This window comes from Urocitellus parryii, chromosome 9 (assembly GCF_045843805.1).
Source record: "Urocitellus parryii isolate mUroPar1 chromosome 9, mUroPar1.hap1, whole genome shotgun sequence".
Taxonomy (NCBI): Eukaryota; Metazoa; Chordata; class Mammalia; order Rodentia; family Sciuridae; genus Urocitellus; species Urocitellus parryii.
In genome coordinates, this window is record NC_135539.1 from 36,765,784 (window position 1) to 36,785,058 (window position 19,275).

General features: G+C 44.5%; 1 protein-coding gene and 1 long non-coding RNA gene across 4 annotated transcripts in view; one reads left to right on the forward strand and one right to left on the reverse strand.

Annotated features, from left to right (window-relative positions):
- The window catches only part of LOC144256833 (uncharacterized), a 98,807-nt gene that overhangs the window by 35,741 nt on the left and 43,791 nt on the right, over positions 1–19,275 (reverse strand). The window lies entirely within an intron of this gene.
- Positions 1,362–5,978, forward strand: LOC144256879 (speedy protein E4-like). The gene is made up of 6 exons (XM_077802636.1): positions 1,362–1,462; positions 2,027–2,247; positions 2,867–2,925; positions 3,511–3,596; positions 4,347–4,515; positions 5,895–5,978. Exons 1-6 carry the CDS (start codon positions 1,362–1,364, stop codon positions 5,976–5,978), a joined length of 720 nt encoding a protein of 239 aa, XP_077658762.1.

A 19,275-nucleotide genomic window follows, 5' to 3' on the forward strand; every position in this document is an offset into this window, starting at 1 on the left:
ACAGGGGCTGGGGTTGTGGCTCAGCGGTAGAGCGCTTGCCTCACACATGCGGGGCCCTGGGTTGGATCTTCAGCACCACATACAAAAATAAACAAGTGGGGCTGGGGATGTGGCTCAAGCGGTAGCGCACTCGCCTGGCATGCGTGCGGCCCGGGTTCGATCCTCAGCACCACATACAAACAAAGATGTTGTGTCCGCTGAAAACTGAAATAAATAAATAAATTCTCTCTCTCTCTAAAAAAAAAAAGAAATAAACAAGTGAAATAAGGGTGTTGTGTCCAACTACAACTAAAAAATAAATATTAAATGAATAAATAAATAAAATATTAACACAGACTTGAATAAAACTGTCATCATTTTGTAGATAACCACATCCATCATCAGGCCATGTAGTCTGATACCGTGTGCCCTGCCATGGAAATATTATTTACCCAGTACTTTTTTTTGGGGGGGGCCAGGGATGGAATCCAGGGGCACTTGGCCACTGAGCCACATTCCCATCCCTTTTTTATATTTTTTTTAGAGACAGGATATTGCTCAGTTGTGAGGGCCTCATTTGAGATGATCCATGGACTCCCAGAAAGTGTTGACACTCTGCAAAGACTGTGAGCATGCATAGAATTTTCTATGATTTTATGTCTTCATAAGGACTCTTTGAGTCAAGGATACCTAAATGCAGTGTGTGTATTCCCAGGGCAGATTTCAGAAAACAGTGGCCAGTGGCATGTAGCCAATTAGATTTGCTAAACTGAGTGTTTCCATTTAACTTTTTCAACTGATAATTCAGTGTACGTGGGTTCTTTTGTACATACTGAGCTCCTTCTTGGGAAGTCTTGTCATTTCTGCCCTCCCCCTTCTTCCTTGCCATACTCCTTAATCTCCCACTGCACTGAGCTCTGAAATGGAAATGCCCAGAGGTTGGGTATCTAACATGTGTTGTGTTGAAAATGGAGAGAAGAACCGATGTCTAGACAGAAGTGAAAAAGGGGTCAGAGACCCGTAGGGTAGTTTGGCAAGGTGGACAGAGTTTGGGTCAGTCACAGCAGAGGCCATCTCCTCTAGAACTCTAGGACAGGTGCACACACCAGTCTGACAGTTACAGGTGTTTTCCTTCAAACTGGTTGCCAGGTTGGAATAAGCGATGACATCAGAGGCTTCCAACCTTCCTGATTGGAAGGGACAGACTCTGTGGACCACTGGGAGTGCAGTGGGCAACAGTTTGTCCTCAGAACTGTTCCTCACCTGATTTCTCCTGTTTGGAGAAGAGCGAACAGACTCCTATTCAACCAAATTCTGGAAGAAGGCTTTGCCTTAGCAAGAATCTAGGTTTTGTAGAAGGAAGACAGAGTATGGGAGAACTTATGGCGGATCAACAAATCTCCCAGTCTGGGCAATCGCCTTCCCAGCCGAACACCTCAGAAACCCACCTGGAGGTGGTGGTAGATGATGAGGTCCCAGGTCCATCAGGTGAGGGAGCTAGAGTGAGAACTGATTTGACAGGATGACTGGTAAGGAGGAAGGAAGGGGTAGAGAAGCCAGGAAAGGTAGACTAAGGAGCCCACTTTTGAAGTTTGAAGTTCCTTGCCATGGGACAAGGAAGTCCACATGGATGGAAAATCTGTAGAGAAAGGAGTTGGGTTAGAAGATGAGATCTAAGTTCACGAAGTAGGTAGAGGAGGTGTAAAAAGGGTCACTCCCCCCATGGAAGAAAGTGTACATAATGAGGAAGAGTTTTGAGGAACAGGGAGATGGGACACTGGTAAGGAGAATCAGGGGCACATGTTTATCAGCAAAGGGGAGTGGTTGAACAATAGCTCAGAAGAAGGTAACAGTTGAAGGTCTGGGGGTGGGAGGTGAACTGGGATCAGAGGATGAAAGGATGAGTTCCAAATTCAGGAGCTTGACTCTGCTTCCTTTACTCAGCTCTGTGGGTAAAACCCTGCCTCCCATGTCGGTCCTCGAGGAAGAGAGAGTGGACCTCAGAATCTGAGGGAGACTCGGAGGATGATCCCCCGGGGATTTTTGATTCTGCACTCTGGGTAGAATCTGGACTCCTGCCTGAGACCACTGGCATAAAGAGAAAGAGAGAGTCCTCCACTGAATCTGAGGATGAGCTGGAGGATGTGGAAAGTGGGCTAAATCACCCCTGGGATGTGGAGTCACTGTGTGACCACAAAATAAAACTCAAAAAACGGCGCATGGACTTGGTGCAACCAGAACACCATGAGGTTTTCAAGAGGCTTCTAGGTAGGGAGACACCCAGGTAGCGCCCTCCAATCCTGCTCTTTACACAAAGAAGGAACTTACAGCCTCTGCACTTTTCCAAAGAGCCCTGCTATCCCTGAGATCCCCATTCCTGGAGGACTCAGGACCCATGTACCCTGTGAAACTCTTAGATGATGGATGATTACATTACACCTGAAAAATGACCCTGCTTGGGATCACAGAGCTTGGTTCCAATTATCCTCACTGATTGCAGACATTGTGGCTGTAATACATTTCATCCTCCCTGAGAGGTGGTTAATGGGACCATGTTCACACTGTTGTAACTATCTAAGGAGAAATGACCTAATAACTCTGGTTCTAAGGTTATAAGGGGGGATGATGGGCCCCCACAGTTTACTAGAAGTTCTTACTCATACAGATACCTTTCTGTTACACAAACCCTCACTCAGTTGTTTCCCTGGTGGGGGGGAGTCTCAGGTCCAAGCAACTTTCCCAGGAATGTTCCTGATCTCTTCCTATCCACCTCTATTGGGCAACAATCCCACACCTTCTCCAAGGGAGGTCCTGTTCTCCTCTCTGCTCTCTATCTCCCATTGAAGCCCCTTCTGGTTCCCAACTAACATCAGTGTTCTGTTCACAGAGGATCCTGTTGTCAAAAGATTCCTGGCCTGGGACAAGAACCTGAGGGTGTCTGACAAGGTGAGGTTGTTCTCCACTGGGCAGTGTTCCTGCTCCAGCACAGCCTGGATGGGGAGGGATTTCTAGCCCCATGGTCCTTCCCTCTGCCTCCACATAAAGCCAACAAAATGTGCCAAGTCCTGGCTCCTTTGTGGCTTGTCACATCTCCCTTCAGGACCTAGCAGTTTCCTGCAGAGAGGACAGGTGGACCTTGCTTCTTCTTGGGGTGCTTTGGGCTTCAAGCCCAAGTCCACAGTCTTGCATGGCTACCCCCTTTTGCTTATTGTCACCTGAGGTTCTGGGCTCCTCTCCTCTTTACACTTCTTGGGACCCCCCGTTCTCCAGCTTACCCAAGACCCTCCTCACCCAGCTCACCTACATGCCTTCCCTCAAAAGGTCTCCTCAGAGCTGATCCTACAGTACACACTAAGCCTCCTCTTCCCCCGACTGCTCCGACTGTCACAGGTCCTTCCCCAAAACAGCAAGTCTCCTTACTGGCGACCTTCTCTCAGGGGCACTCTTCACCCCAGACTCCCATTCCTCTGTCCCCTCTTTCCTCCTCTTCCAGGATGTGACCTCTCTCTGTTTTTCTTCTCTCTCCATCAGTACCTCCTGTCTATGGTCATAGCTTATTTTAGCCGGGCTGGCCTCTTCTCCTGGCAGTACCAGAGAATCCACTTCTTTGTGGCCCTGTGAGTATTTGGTCTCCTTCATCAATCAGGACTCACTACCTGGGAGGGTAGGAGGGGAGCAGAGGGACACTAACCTTTCTTTTACTTTTAGCCTCTTTGTCCTGTTTGCTCCGTGTACACGAGATCACAGCACTGTAGTATAGTTTGTTTTTCTTTTCCACACTTCCCTAGTCAAAGCAAACACACATGCTCCCTAAAGGCCAGTTGTAAAAGATTCAAGGAAACCAAGGAAACACAAAGCCCACCTGAGAGGAGTGCAGGAAAGCATGGGCACCTCCTGTCCCTGGCAGAGACTGGAGGTGCAGCCACATCTGACTGCTCTTCCTTCCTGTATCTATACCAACATTGCTCTGTTTTCTGCCTCTGGATTTCCAAGACAGATGCCCCTTCCCAGCCTGGCACAGGTCCAGTGTAGGGTGGTCCCCTCTGCTTCTTCTTACAGGAGTCTTCTCACATTTGTGGCTCTTTCTACACACCCCCTGAAAATCCTTCCAAGATGGGTGCAACCACCCCTTAGGCCTCTCCCACAACTGTGTTGCTCAATGCTTTCTAGAAAAAGGTTGGAGTCCTTCAGAAGGTCTGTGTCTGGCAGAGTCCTCTGGACCAAGGTGTGGTCCTCCGTAACACTTAATAGGGCTGGTGCAGTCCTGTCTGAAGATGGTCCTCTGGGAGTCCATTTTGGGAAGCTGACTCCAAGGGCAGGTCCTTCTTGGTTGTGCCTCTAAAGAGCAACCTGGTTTCTTTCCCCAGCTACCTGGCCAATGACATGGAGGAGGACAACCAGGCTCCTAAACAAGACATCTTTCATTTCCTCTATGGGAAGAGCTACGCCCAGCGTCCCCTGTTCCACAAACTGCGCTATCAGTTTTTCTGCTCCATGCGCTGGAACACTCGGGTTTCCAGGGAGGAGTGTGAGGAGGTGGGTGGTGCTGTGTGTGCTTGTGGAGGGAGAGGGATGGGCTGACTGGAGAGACACAGGAAGGTGGGTGGCTGCAGGTGGGCTCTGGGGAGGAGAAAGCTGTGGAGGTTATGCACGGAGGGAAGGACTCCCCAGCCACTCTTCAGTTTTGTTTTTTTTGGTTAGTGAACCAAACGTGTATCACAATTTACTGTATAACATCTAACAAAAACTTCATGAAAATTTACCAGATATACATAAGTGATTCAATAAAAGAAAGTCCCAATTCAAGAAAATGAATTTCATATCTGAACAAAAAGTAAAGTATATTCAAAATGTAAAGCCAAGTTTAATTTCTATGCAATAAGGGAAGTATAGTTTAAAGCAGATTTAAGTGACTTTTTTTAGTATAAATTCCAGCAGATTTAAGAGATTTTTAGACATATATCTTTGGTCTTTAATATGTATTTATGTATAGATACATCTAACAATTGTAAATTATGATTTATTTTAAAGAAAGTGGATAAATGAGATGAAAGGAATCTTTATACCAGATTAAAATTATTCACAAATTGTAACATTTTATGGTGAAATATTTTTTTTTCATTTGTAGAATATTTGGACAATTAATTAATACTTTGGAGCTAACTAGAATTAGTTTAATTATTTGTCTCAAACTCTGGGATGAACTCTTTTGTTTTAAACAAAAATCATCCAAAACTATGTATATGCCAGGCTTATAATTATGTAGAAACTGTACTAGGGTTTCAATGATTAAAGATGCATCTAACCATGTAACTAAGTTGTTTTGATGGACCCAAGCAGAAACATCACTAACATTAAACCATTATTCTACTCAAATCAGAGACAAAGATAAAGCTTGTCTCTTAATAAATACAACTTTTAAAATTTTATTAGATGGGACACGCAAAGGATTGTATCTGCCAAAGCATTTACAAAACTTTCTACACAGCTAGCATAATTTACTTATCTAATATAAAATAGGAAAGTTTATTCAATTTTTATTTGAAAGAAAGCTGAAAATATGATGTCCCATGCCTTATATTATATATAATATGTCCTCATAAGTATCGTCCATGTTAGTAATAGCTGATATAATGTTGTGACATCCATATATGGCTACTTCATTTGTCACCAGGCTAAATAAATCTAATAATTACACCTTGCTATGTCACCTCCTTTGTAGCTGACAGAACTTAGTTAATAGAATTAGCCTCTCAATAGTTTTAGATATTTGCAGACTGTTGAATCATGGTGACTAGAAAGTCCAAATCAAGGTGAAGTAATCTTAAGGAATGGAAAAATAAATTAACCATAACTTCAAAACCCTCAATATCCTGTAAAGTCATCAGCTTTGATGGGGGCTCTTTTCTTTCCAGATTCAAGCTTATGATCCGGAGCTCTGGGTGTGGGGCCGGGATCGCACCTCATTGCCTGGAAGTCCTGGAACTGTGGAGGCCTGAGGGGAGGCACAAAACTCTGCATCCCTGGACTGATGACAGAGTCACTGATTGTCTATTTAAGATGCTCAAGGACCTAACTTCTTGATCCAGTCCTGTCCACCTCCACCCACAGATGGTGAAACAGCCTGAATCTCCAAGTCAGCTTCATGGTCTCAATCTCCAACCACACAGATGACCCCCTAGAGGTGTGCTGGGTGCTCTGAGGCTGCTCAGCCAGACCTGAGAGAGAACAGTTTATCACACAGGATGTGTAAAAATCCTTAACCCACAGCAATTGGGCCCCATTCAGCTTTGATGAATGGTTGATCTTGGTCTAAAGTTAATATCCTTTAGCCATGAATCTCTCTCTCCCTCTGTAAATTCTCTTTTTAACCTCTCCTTTTAATTCATCTTGGGTCACGTATCCCTTAAGGATACCAAGCATGGAGATGATTTTCTTTATAGGATTGTCACAGTTTTAGTAAATACCATAAATGTTATTTATTTTGAACTATGTTTATTTTCAAGAGTCTTAAGATAGATATTGTTTGGAAAATTGTTTTTCCTCATTAGTTTTATGATGAGTGTTATAATAGGTTTATGTACATAAACATTTCTTTGGAATTTTTAATCTTTTACTATTTTATCTACTAATTTTATATCTCAGTGGTATTTCCCCATAGTCTTATAAAGTTTTTATTTGATGTTCCATCATCATTATTGTGAATATTGAGCTGCTGTTATTTAACTTGCGTTGACATGTTTTTCTTTCATTTTAAAATATGTATTGTAAAGACCACATGTGCTATGTGCTTTTGTTTTGTACTATGTGCTTTGGAAGAGCATAGCACAGTGCATTGTGTGGAAACTGAATAAAGTTGAAAATCTTCTTACGTTAATGATGCATATGATCATGTCATTCTGCATTGTTTGGTTTTTGTCAAATGAGACTGTGGTTTAACAGGGTTGTTTTTTTTTTTTAAGAGAGAGTGAGAGAGGAGACAGAGAGGAGAGAGAGAGAGAGAGAGAGAGAGAGAGAGAGAGAGAGAGAGAAGAGAATTTTTAATATTTATTTTTTAGTTCTCGGCAGACACAACATCTTTGTTGGTATGTGGTGCTGAGGATCGATCCCGGGCCGCACGCATGCCAGGCGAGCGTGCTACCGCTTGAGCCACATCCCCAGCCCTAACAGGGTTGTTGTTAACTGACCAAATTTCTTACCTGTGGAGGAAAACACCTCAATTATTTTTCATCTTGGAAAACAAGAGAGAAGGTTGCAGAACTTTCTAACTAGAGACTGGAAGCAGGAAATACAGGGAGGACATTGAGAGAGACAACACAGGAAGAGTGAAAGAAAATTCTGGGAGAGCTGTATAACAATCTTAAATGCAAAATCAAAGAGAGGCATCTCAACAGGAGATGCCTTCATGGTAATGGTCCAAGGAGGAGGACACACAGGGAATGGTAGACTTTGCTACTGGAGTCACAGTTTGAGTCTTTTCCAGAACCTGTTTTCTAGTTTTACATAACAGAAGGAAACCCAAAGGGTCTTGTTGAAATAGAAACTGGTGAAGGGAAATGAAGGTACTAGGGCAAGTTGTGAGAAGAATGAGATGATAGGAAGAGCTTGAGCTGGCAAATAGATAGGCACAGAGAGGAAAGAGCTAACAGCGTGGGCACTGAATGACTGCAGACAAGCATCTTGGGAGATGGGAGCTTCATAGAATACGGGAGCAGCTGTGGAAAGAAGCAGGTGAAGCAAAGTATCAGCAAGAAGAAAAACAAAGCTAAAGACAGGTTGCAACAGGGCTGGGGATATAGCTCAGTTGGTAGAGTGCTTGCCTTGCATACACAAGGCCCTGGGTTCAATCCCCAGCACCATTAAAAAAAAGAGAGAGAGAGAGAGGTGGCAACAGAGCCAGTGATGAGATGTGATGTGGGGTTAGAGAGGCAAGTGGAGATGATGTGAAGAGGCTGGGAAGTACCAACATGGAATGAGCTTAAGGCTGGTTGAATGTGTTAAAAGAGGAATGGTGGTTGGGTGAGTGGAGCAACTGAAGAGGTAAAATTCCATGAAGGAAGAAGTCATTAAAGACAGAGACTGTGCAATACAATTCTGATGCTTATCAATTGCATGGAGCTCACTGACACAGGTTGAGGGCCCCCTCTATGCTGCCCTGTCTTCAGAAAACAGCTGTAAGCTCTGGGATTCCCAGACCACTGGCACTTCTAATCAGTGGTGCATAATTGGGGATTCCCATGATCCTATTTTGTATAACTCTCTATAACATCTCACTGAGGTTAGGAGAGCATAAATCCTACATTTACTGTTTTGTCTTGTCAAAAAGGACACAAATTGGCACCAGCTAAAAGAGGCACATGGCTGGAGATGAGCTTCCCAGGTTGGTCGTATACATCCAATGACCTACTGTATAATTCTCTATAGTACATCACTGAGGCTAGGAGAGCACAATCCTATAATTACTGATTTGTCATGTAAAAAAGGACACAGATTGGGACCAGCTAACAGAAAAGGCACATGGCTGGAGGTCTAGGAGGGTCTGAATGAAAGCTGTCATGTCCTCAGGATGCAGCATCTTCAGAGGACATGGATGTATATGACCTATCTAGGAAGCTGACCTTGGTTTCAGTGTCCTGAGTTCTTACAGGAATTTCACTAAGTATTTGGTAGGAGTGGGATGAGCAGAGCAATAAATCAGACTCAGGTCCTGCCCTGTGGGTACTTACTATAGAGTGGAGGTGAGTGTCCAGGAAAGAAGACAAGGAAAGGGGTGTGGATAGAGACCGGGGAAATCATGACATCAACTACACAGCGTGAGGGTGGCACCAGGCAGCGTCAGGGTCTCCAGACTGGTTTTGTGTTCCTGATCACTGTGTGAGAGGTGCCCTTCAGAAGTCACTGCCAGGAAACTCTCTTGATGAAAGGCCTGTCTTGGGTAATGCTGGGCAGGCAGGCACCGGACTCCAACTTTTGGGCCTACCAAAAGGCTGTCTTTCTGGACCCACCTAAGTCAGCCTTCCTATCCTCACTGTAAGACCAATTTCCTGGCCACTCCAGAAGTCAGCATGCAGAGCTCACCGGAAATCCATGTTCCAGGGCTCACCGCAGGTACCAAGGCAAGTACTAGAACTCTATTTCCCAATTGATAAACACCTCCAGACTCATTGAATGGATGAAATTTCCTAATGTAAATACTATCCTATAGTCTTATCATGTGTTCCTATTAGGGGATATTGCATGAATGGTACATTGAACCTGTGTGTACCATTCTCACAAGTTTCCTTGCAACTGTAAATATTTTGAAATAAAAAAGTAAAATATTCCAACCAAGCATTTATCTTGACTGAAATTCCCCCAGCCTGGAGAGCATTGTTTAATTCCCATTTTATGCATCTTTGGGAAAGACTGGTCTTATCTATGGCAGATCAGTGGATTCCTAGTAGAAGGGCTGGGTTGTTCCTTTTTGAAAAAGTCCAAGGAATATCTCTCTCATTATTTTGGCGATAATTAAATGTTAAGTTAAATTTCCCCCCAATTATCAAAACATTGACATAAATGAATGCTTTGGTTGTAAATATTAAAGATAACAAGTTGATTTTCAAAACAAAATGAAAATTATATTTCCTGATTTTGAAACACTGAGACAGAGCTTGGCAGGTAGCAGTGACAGATAAGCTGACTTTCAGTCATTCCCCCTTCTCCCTTTTAGTACCACTGCCCCTATTTTATTTTTCCAGCTTTCCAGTTGGTGTGGCGTATGATTAGTTTAGGCAAGAGATACAGGAGAGCAAAGAATCTGAATAATCATAGGAGAGAATTTGAGTATGAGATTAGCTGAAGTCACAGTGTCCTTGGGTGGCCTGATGGACTCTTGTGTCATTCCCATTGCATCTTTCTGTTCTTTAAACATTTTGTCCCTATAAACTGCTGCCACTGGTTTTCTTCCTTCCTCTGTGTCTTCTGATGTCCTGTGGCATCATTTTCTCCTTATAGAAAATTGTAGTTTCCTGATTCTTTGCTCTTTTAATTTTCTCATCTTATCTACTTTGTATAAGTTATTATAACATCAAACCCTTTGCCCTCCTACTTTTCTGTTTTAATCATTCTTAACATGGTTTTGAATTTTCCCATATTCTCTTTCTCTAAGAAAGCCAGCTGTTCCTGTGACCCACAACTACAGCTGTCCTCTCCCCAGCTCTGCTCAGCCTCCACTGCACCTCTGTATGTTCTTCAGTTCCAGAAGCCTGGGTGCTCCGAGTCTGCCATATTCTTGTCTTAATTGCTCCCGTGTTCTCTTTTCTGAGAGTCACATTCCTTCTGTCATCACAATGCATTTCCAAAGCGACTCCCTTGATGCCGGGTTTCTGTTCTCATGACTAAAAGGCTCAGGGGTCACTTCAGTTGAACTGGGCTGACTGGGCCGCACAAAATAACCGCACAAGAGACACAAATACCTTTTTGTTTGGGATCACTCTGATGGCTCCTCTGACCTTAAGGGTCCCCAGGAAGAGAGAGAGCAAGAGCACAGGAATAGAAGCTATTCAAATGAGGCAAGGGGTCAGGTTTCAGGGGGCTGAGTCTATCTTCATGATGTCCACTGTCAGCAGGTTGACTGACACCTGGGTAGGCCACACCCAAGGGCACAGTAAGAGGAGGGGACACACACAAGGCACTTCCATGGAAGATTCTATCCTTAACCGGGCAAGGGGTTATATTATAAAGGAACAGGTGAGCATAGCTTCACCCGTGGGGCTGTAGCAAGACACACCCATGCACGAGACACCGACCCTCGCACCCAAGAAGGGTGGGGAAAGCTCTGCCACATTTCTGTGACTGAGCGCCTCAGCACCCAGCTGGGGGAGTGTGACCCAGTCACCTGCAAGGTTGGTCTCCCACACCTTGATTTATTTTCCTTCTCAGCTTTCCGTGGCCTCCAGCCCTCTCACTTTCTCAGCTGGTCCATATCTTCATCCTGGGAGTGGTGTGAGCTTTCCCCCTTCCCAGTGACCTCCCCTCTCTTCAGCTGGACTCACTGCAGGCTTCTCTCTGCCCCTGGGCTTATACCACAGCCTTCTCCAGGATTTCCAAATGCTCCCACCCTGACCCTGTAGCCTGGCCGTCTGTTTTCTTGCCTGATCTGGGACTGGTAAATACATACACCGCATGCATCAGTTTCTTGGGTTACCCGTTTTCATTCAGTTCTTCTTCAAGGTGCTCATATGTCCTCTTCTACCCACGTCTGCCATCCTGAGTGGACCTAGAGCTACTTCACTACCTGTGATTCCTATGTGTCTCATAAACAGGATCTGTTTCCAAGCTGCCCTCCCCAGACCAGATGGCTTCATTTTCTAGCCATTTCAGTGTCTGCAGAGCCCACACTCCATGCTGTTCTTCAGCTATCACCTTCATCCTGCTTCTGATTGCTGCCCATCTCCTGGAGCTCTGTCTTAGTACATTATTGTTGCAATAAAGAAATGTATGCGGCTTGATATTTTATTTAGAATAGACATTTATTTACTTACTTTTGAACTGCCAAGGATTGAATCCAGGGCTACATGCATGCTAGCAAGTCTTGTACTACTGAGCTATACCCCCAGCCCCCATAAAATTTATTGAATTGATAGTTCTGGGAGTCCAGGAGCATGTGCTGGATACCAGAAAGCCTCCTGCTTCATGGTGACACTGCTCACTGCAAATTTCTTCTTTCTGGATTCTTTGTCATGAATTTGAAGAATGAAAACCACAGATGAGGATAAGTGAGTGCAAGAGCAGAATATATTCAAGTGTGAACAGAAGCAGAACTCACACAGGGCAAGAGGAGACCCAATAGGATTGCTACTTGGGAGTGTGCTAGTCTAAGGATTTATACAGCACTTGGGTGAACACACTGGATGAAATTTATGCAAATCAGTTTTGGAAAAATACCAATGCTATTGATTAACTCTTGAGACTGAACTTCCATTCAGTTCTGCCTTACTTGTGTTTTCTCACTGCTTGCCTGCAATCCCAGCTTCCCAGGAGGTTGAAGTTAGTGAATCCAGGATGCCCAGGTGTTCAGTACTGCAGCCCTGTGTGGAGACGGTACCTGTACTGGTCCAGGGTCAAGCTGCAGTAGGGTGACAGGTTGGCATCCTCTGGCTTGCCTCAGTATTGCCTCACTGTGCCTCAAGCCAATTTTGTCATAGCAGGCTCTGGAGAGTTATGGTCTCTGTGGAGACACATTCCCTGGGATATCTGCTTGCACTTACCTAGGGGTAGCAGAAGGTGGTTGGCAATGTGGGTGGGCCCTGGTGTATTCCAGCTCACCCTGGATATTGCTTTGCTATTCTGGGACAAGTACATGGATTCAGTGGCATCTGCAGCTCTAAGTCATAAGGCCTAACTGACTGACAGAGGTACAGCAACAGGTAGTGATAGACTTTGGTACACAGCAGCTGCAGTTGTTAAGACAATTAACAGGGGAGAGATTGCAGATCACAGCTAGGACCTTCTTTTGAAGGTTTTTCTTTCAGAGCTATCACCATGGCTAAGATGTTGGGTTGCATGTGGCAGAGAGAACTGGGCAGGTCCCTCCTCCAGGGCACCCTTGGCTGCTAGGAACACATCTTCACCTTCAGTTTTGGGCTCCACATAAGAACTGGGTCTTGTGCAGAAATGACCTGGCAGGGCAGAAGGATTTAGGTGGAGGCTGACAGTGGGTAAGAGACTTCCCCTACTGATGCAGGAGGAAGAATATGGCCACACAGGCTTCTCAAGAGGACTTGTTGTCTGGTCAGACATCTACGAACAGATCCTAGAAAGGAACACTACAGAGTGACGCCCCTGGGCAGTGAGCTTTACAAAGATCACTTCCTGTGTGGGGTGCTGAGTTTAGGATCAGCCCACTTCACAGATAAGGAAATTAAGGCTGGGAGAAGTCACTTGACCTGCGCATGTATCAGAGCTGGACACTGGTAGAAGCAGAAATTGAATTCAGGGTTACCTGGCCTGATACTATATTGAAAGAGACTGGAGTGGACGTGGGGAGCAGGACTTGGGAACCTGCAGCATGGCTGCTGTCCTCTAGGGCTCTTTATTGTCAGAGATTAGACAACACAAGAATGACCCAGCCGGGGAATGAGGAGGATCAGCGGTGGGCTGGCCAGTGTGCTTCCAGCATTCTAAGGGCAGGTGGTCCAGCTGGGCATAAATGTGCTGGGCTTTGGAGAAGAATGACAAGCTTCTATCTGAGACACTAGTGTGCCATGCCCTTCCCCTGAGGCTGGCATCCTGGCAGTGACTAGAGGAAGTTGGGCTTAGACTGGCTTTGCCCCAAGCAGGCTAGTTGGCACGTCTGGGGTCCATGACAGCTCCTTCCTAACTGCTCAGAATCAGTACTGCTGGCATCATGGTCATGCTCTACATCAGCCCATACCTGAGGATCTGCTACTAATCCTGTGGAGTCAGCCTCTCTTCACTTGTCCTGCTTATAGCTTTAGGAGCACTCCTCCCTAATATGTGGACACACAGCATCTTGCTGAGATGAGTCTGGGGTGGTCCTGGGACCTGCATTTCTAACAACTGCAGGGTAAGGCCAAGGCTGTTGGTCTGAGGAACTTGCAAACACTCCCACAGCCTCTATGCTTGGTCTGTGTCCATCTGTCCTTCTAGTATGCCATCTGGTTATCTCCCATCCTTCAAGGCCCTTCCCTGCCTTGTCAAACCCTTCTCCACAGCATGAGCCTACACTCCTGTTTCAGCCAGCCTGACTTTTTGTAGCTGAGATACATGCTTACTCCTACCACCCATGCCAGTGGGCCTTGCCTGGTCAATTTACAGGGTTCTGGTGTCCGAAGTCCATGCCTTCCTGAATTTCATATTACAGCAATTCCCATCCTTTGTTTTTGTTTCTTTTTCATTTCGTACTGGGACTGAACCCAGATGTGCTCTACCACTGAGCTACATGCTCATCCTTTTTATTTTAAATTTTGGGCTCAAACTTGTGATCCTCCTTTCTCAACTTCTCAAGCGGGTAGGATTATAGGAGTGTGCCACCCAACTTAGATTATTCTTTACAAATATCTACACCCTGGGATGACAGTATTCTTGAGGGGATTTTCTTTTTCCTCTGGGACAAAGATGTGACCCTTCTCTGGGCAGCTCTAGGACACTCAGGGATGCAGTCTTCATCCCTCTCAGAATACGGCACCTCAGATTGGCAGCCAGGATCATACTGGCTCCTCATCTCAGGAGCAGTGCAGCTCTGTTGCATTGAGCTCCAATCCTCCTGGTTCCTCAGTAGGTTTCTGATGGATCTGAAGTTTACTGGGATATAGTTCAGACAGGAGGTTCTTCCTCATTAGTGTATCGTCTGAGTTTGGGGGAGTGTGTCTGACACAGCCATCCCTGGTCACAGAAAAGGAGCAGCCCTGCCCCTGAATTTCTCAGTGGCCCTGCAGCCAATGCTCCCCTCTGGAGGTCTTGGATAGTGTCTGGGATCTCACTATTATCTGCTGAGGGGAGGGGTGGCTTACCTCCCTAGGTCAGGGAGCAGGGTCCAATCCCCTGGTGGTATGCTCCTTCCTGTTTGGTCACTCTGAGCACCATCCCATTCATCAGTCACAGTGAGACCCCTCCGGGCTTTCCTGGCCACTCTCCCTCCCTTGGGCTCTGCATTGGTGGTGTCCTGGCTTCCTCAGTTCTGTCCATGCCCACACTCCTGGGGAGTGAGTCTTTATCGTGGCTGTATGGGTGACCATACACCTGGTCCTACAGTTCTGGGGGTCAGGATTCTCCCTGGGCTGAGGTTGAGGTGTGAGTAGGCTGCATTCCTTCTACAGGCTCTGTGAAGAATTTCCCTCCTGCCGTCTAAAGCTTCTGGGGGAACCTGCATTCACTGGCTTGTGGACCCTTCCTCTATTCTCCAAGACAGCAATCAGCTCATGTCTTTCACTCTGACCTCTGGATAATGCAGAATAATCTCCCCATCTCAACATCTGCAATTGTACATGCAGAATCTCTTTTGCCATATGAGGTGCTATGTTCACAGGACCCTGGAACATTGTGGGCCACTTCAGCTGCCTATCCCTTCCTGAGGCTATTGTGGCACGTCCTGAAACCCATTTTATTAGCCCAACAGCCTTGTCAGTGTCCCTGCTTGGCTGTTGACAGATCTCAGTTCTGCAAACCAGATCAGCTCCCATGACCCTAGAAGAAACAGCAACCTGAGAAGTTACTAGCCCAGAGGTGCATACTACTTGACTCACAGGCTCAGCCACAGCCCTCAGACCATAGCATGTGGCTGCTTTGAGCTTTCATCTTCACAGCAGATGTTGCTAGCTCACATATGGCTTGGAAAGGGCTGGTCACAGACAGGAGAGGACAGGGCTTGCCTGCCCTGAGCTGGGGCGGGGGATAGATCCCAGCTACCTCCTGACTTGCAGCCCTATCTCCCCCGATGGCATCCTGTACTTCTTGAAGAAAAAGCTGGGTGGCACACTGTATGTGTGGGTCTCATGCTGTCCTACCTGCACCCCCATGAGACCTGGAGATTGACCTTCCCAGGGCAAGTGAGACAGTAGAAGACTGGGTACTTATATATGATGGATAATATCAACTCTCTCCTTTTGGAAAACTTTTTTTTTTACTTACTATTGTAAGTAAAATAAAAATGCTATACAATATAAAATTTAAAAAAATAGAGAAAAATATCTAAGATCTAAAGAATGAGATAGTAAAAAAATAGCCTTTAAATTCCAAGAATTATCCTGTTAAGAGTCTCACTTTAAAATAGTAGGCAATCTATGTCCTCATTTTTGGCTCAAAGGCAGGTTTTATAAAGTAATTAATTGTAATAGTTCTCTTTCGCAGATAAATGGTGCAGATCTGTAAAAACAGTCCCACATAGCTGGCCCTCCAAGCAAAACAGAAAACAATACCCCCACACTGCCTCCTGGAGAGCTGGGACCCTCAATAAGAATATGTCCTAACACTGTCCATCCTAACACTATCCAAAGTCCCTGGGCTTGAAACACCTAGTGACAATGCCTACAAATGCTGCATTAATGCAGTACGCCCACAGACAAAAAGTAAAAGTGGAGTGCTTCAGATCAAGGTTCCAGGAAGACATGAGGCACTGAAGAAGGCACAAAGCTATGCAAGCCTTGGAAGGCATCTGCATTTGCACATTCACTTTCCATTTGAGATAAAGAAGCAGAAGTGGACCTGGGCCCTGTAGTAGGTGCCAGGTGATGACCCCCTACCAAGGAGCACAGCTGTGTTGCAATGTTCTCACCAGTCTTCCTCGAGTGACCCATAGTCCTACATCAGGTACAGCCACTGACAGCAGAGCAACAAAGATCACAAAATTGTGGATGTTTCTGGTTCCTGCAGCCATTTTCATGGCTAGAAATAAGCAAGAGCTCCTGAGGCTCAAAGGTAGAGGAGAAGAAAGAGATGTCTCCTCATTAAGCCAAACATGGTAAATAGCAGCCCTCATCTGTCAAGGGCCTTCTCTATGAACACATGATACCAATGAGAATGAACTGTTTCTAGTTAAACCTCTCACACAGGGCCAACTACAGCACTTCATCTCAAATCAAAAAAGAGCCAGGCAGAGTGGCACATGCGTATAAACCCAGCACTTGTGAGGCTGAGGCAGGAGGATTCCAGGTTCACGGTCAGCCTCAGCATCTTAGACCCTATCTCAAAATAAAAATAAAAAGGCTTGGGGATATGACTCCGTGGTAGAACGTCTCTGGGTTCAATCCTGAGAGCCACGCACACATGCACACACAGAAACACACAAAAAAATAGAAAAAGAAATGACTACGATAATATCAAGAGTATTCCCAACAAATACTTGCTCATATATATTTATAGAAAAAGAGGATCAACCTTTTGAACACAGATGATAGAATTATATTTGTTCCAAATGCTCCCTCTACAACTTGTGATATTTCTTTTGTAGAGAAATATCAACCCAAAGCTAAAGACATTGTCTTTATGCTCAAATGATGAATTAATTATTGAGAGGTGACTAATAAAACAAAGGTACAATGGAAATTATACACGTACCAAGAATTACCAATGTGTTAATTATTTTAAAAAAGCAGACTTGAAAGTAAAATTTATAGGGAAAAAACCTCACTGATTCAGTGAAGGTAACACAAGTAACAGTTAAAAACTGCAAATGGGTCAAGTTGATTAAAAACTCAATTTTAGGACTGAGTGGTAGGACACTTGCCTAGCATGCAAAACGTCTGGGTTCCATCCAAAGTACCACATAACAATGATGATGATAATGATAATAATAAATTAAGTTTTAGAACCTCCTCCTTTCCCTGAACCCTAGTCCTCAGTTACTTTTTCTAGAAATAACAAGTAGCTGTGACTCCTTCTATGCAAAGTACGTAACAATACATAATTTATTCTGTTTAGAAGACCAGAAAATGACATATGATGTCCTGTACCTTAGCCCACAGGAAATCACCCTTTACTGTTCACAACTTATTTTCTCTTTCTTTTTCCCCCCACCACTGTGCAACCTGTTTCAGTGCCAGCAGCCTAAAGGCAGAGGTCAAGCAGTGGTTCTGGGCTCATCTGCCCTAGGCTGGGCACTATCAGAGGCACAGGGGAGTGGCCTGCCACAAATTCATATCCAAGAATCACTTTCTCACGTAAAGGTGCACAGCAGACTATGAAATGGATGAAGCAGGTTCACCTAATCAATGACTTTTGGACACACATAGTGTTTTCTGATGTTTTATTTCTAGGAACAGCACCATGATGAAGATCCCTACAAGAGCTCCTTTGCACACGTCAAATATATAGGAAAAAATGGGTGTCTACGATCCCAAGGGATTCAATTAATTTACTTTCTCACCAACAAAATGAGCTGCCTGAGGGCTGGGGACCTGGCTCATGGCAGAGAACTTGCCTGGCATGCAAGGGCCCAGGTTCCACCCCTGGCACTAGGAGAAAAAAAAAAAAAGAGCTGCCTATTTCTACCCAACCTCACCAGTGCAATGTACTAACAGATTTTATTTTGTAATTGAAGCTAAACATTTTATACATTTGAAAGTCATTTGTTTTCTCTACTGCTCATGTTGTCTGCCTGTCTTTCTACTGCCTGTGGGTTCTCTTCGTAGTCACTGAAGAAGACATTATATGCTAAGGACACTGCTTCCTTATTTAAGATGTTACAAATACTTTTTCCTACCTGGATTTTTTGTTTGCTTCTTATCTTTTCCACAGTATTTGTTGTTCTTGTTTTAGATATACATGACAGGAGAATGCATTTTGACATATTGTATATACATGGACTCTAACTTCCCATTCTTGTGGTGTAGAAGGTGAGGAGTTAAAGTGATCATGTATTCTTATATGAACACAGCAAAGTTATGTTTGATACATTGTTTTCCCTATTCTCTCACCCCCACCACTCCCTCCCTTCCTTTCATTCCCCTTTGTCTAATCCAGTGAACTTCTCTCCCCACCACCTTATGTGTTGGCATCTACATATCAGAGAGAACATTCAGCCTTTGGTTTTTTGGGATTGGCTTATTTCACTTAGCATGATAGTATCCAGTTCATCCATTTACTGGCAAATGACATAATTTCATTCTTCTTGAAGGCTGAGTAATATTTCATTTTGTATATATACCACATTTTCTTTCTCCATTCATCTGTTGGTGGGCATCTAGACTGGTTCCATAGCTTAGCTATTGTCAATTGAGCTGCTATAAACACTGTGTGGTTGCATCACTACAGTATGTTATTTTAAGTACTTCGGGTACATGGGATAACTGGGGGTTATCAAATGGTGGTTCCATTGCAAGTGTTCTGAGGAATCTCCACTATGCTTTCCAGAGTGGTTGCACCAATTTGCAGTCCCACCAACAACGTATGCGTGTGCCTTTTTCTCCACATCCTCACCAACATTTATTGTTACTTGAACTCTTAATAATTGCCATTCTGACTGGAGTACAATGAAATCTTGATGTAGTTTTAATTTGTTTTTCTCTAATTACTAGAGATGTTCACTTTTTTCATCTGTTGACTGAACACAGACACTTCTATGGTTGCAGAAGATCCTCTGCTTATTTATTGATTGGGTTATTTTATTGGTGTTACGTTTTTCAGTTCTTCATATATAGGAAGATTAATGCTGTATTGGAGGTGAAGGTGGCAAAGCTTTTCTCCCATTCTGTAGGCTCTCTCTTCACATTCTTGGTTGTTTCCTTTGCTGTCAGGAAAATTTTTAGTTTGATATTTATGATCTTTTGGGAAAGTAAAAGGTGCAGTTCCTTAGAAATT

Coding starts and splice junctions, on each gene's coding strand:
- LOC144256879 (XM_077802636.1), top strand. CDS start 1,362: ATGGCGGATCAACAAATCTCCCAGTCTGGGCAATCGCCTTCCCAGCCG. Junction 2,248..2,866: donor GGTTTTCAAGAGGCTTCTAG/GTAGGGAGACAC, acceptor TTCTGTTCACAG/AGGATCCTGTTGTCAAAAGA. Junction 2,926..3,510: donor ACCTGAGGGTGTCTGACAAG/GTGAGGTTGTTC, acceptor TCTCTCCATCAG/TACCTCCTGTCTATGGTCAT.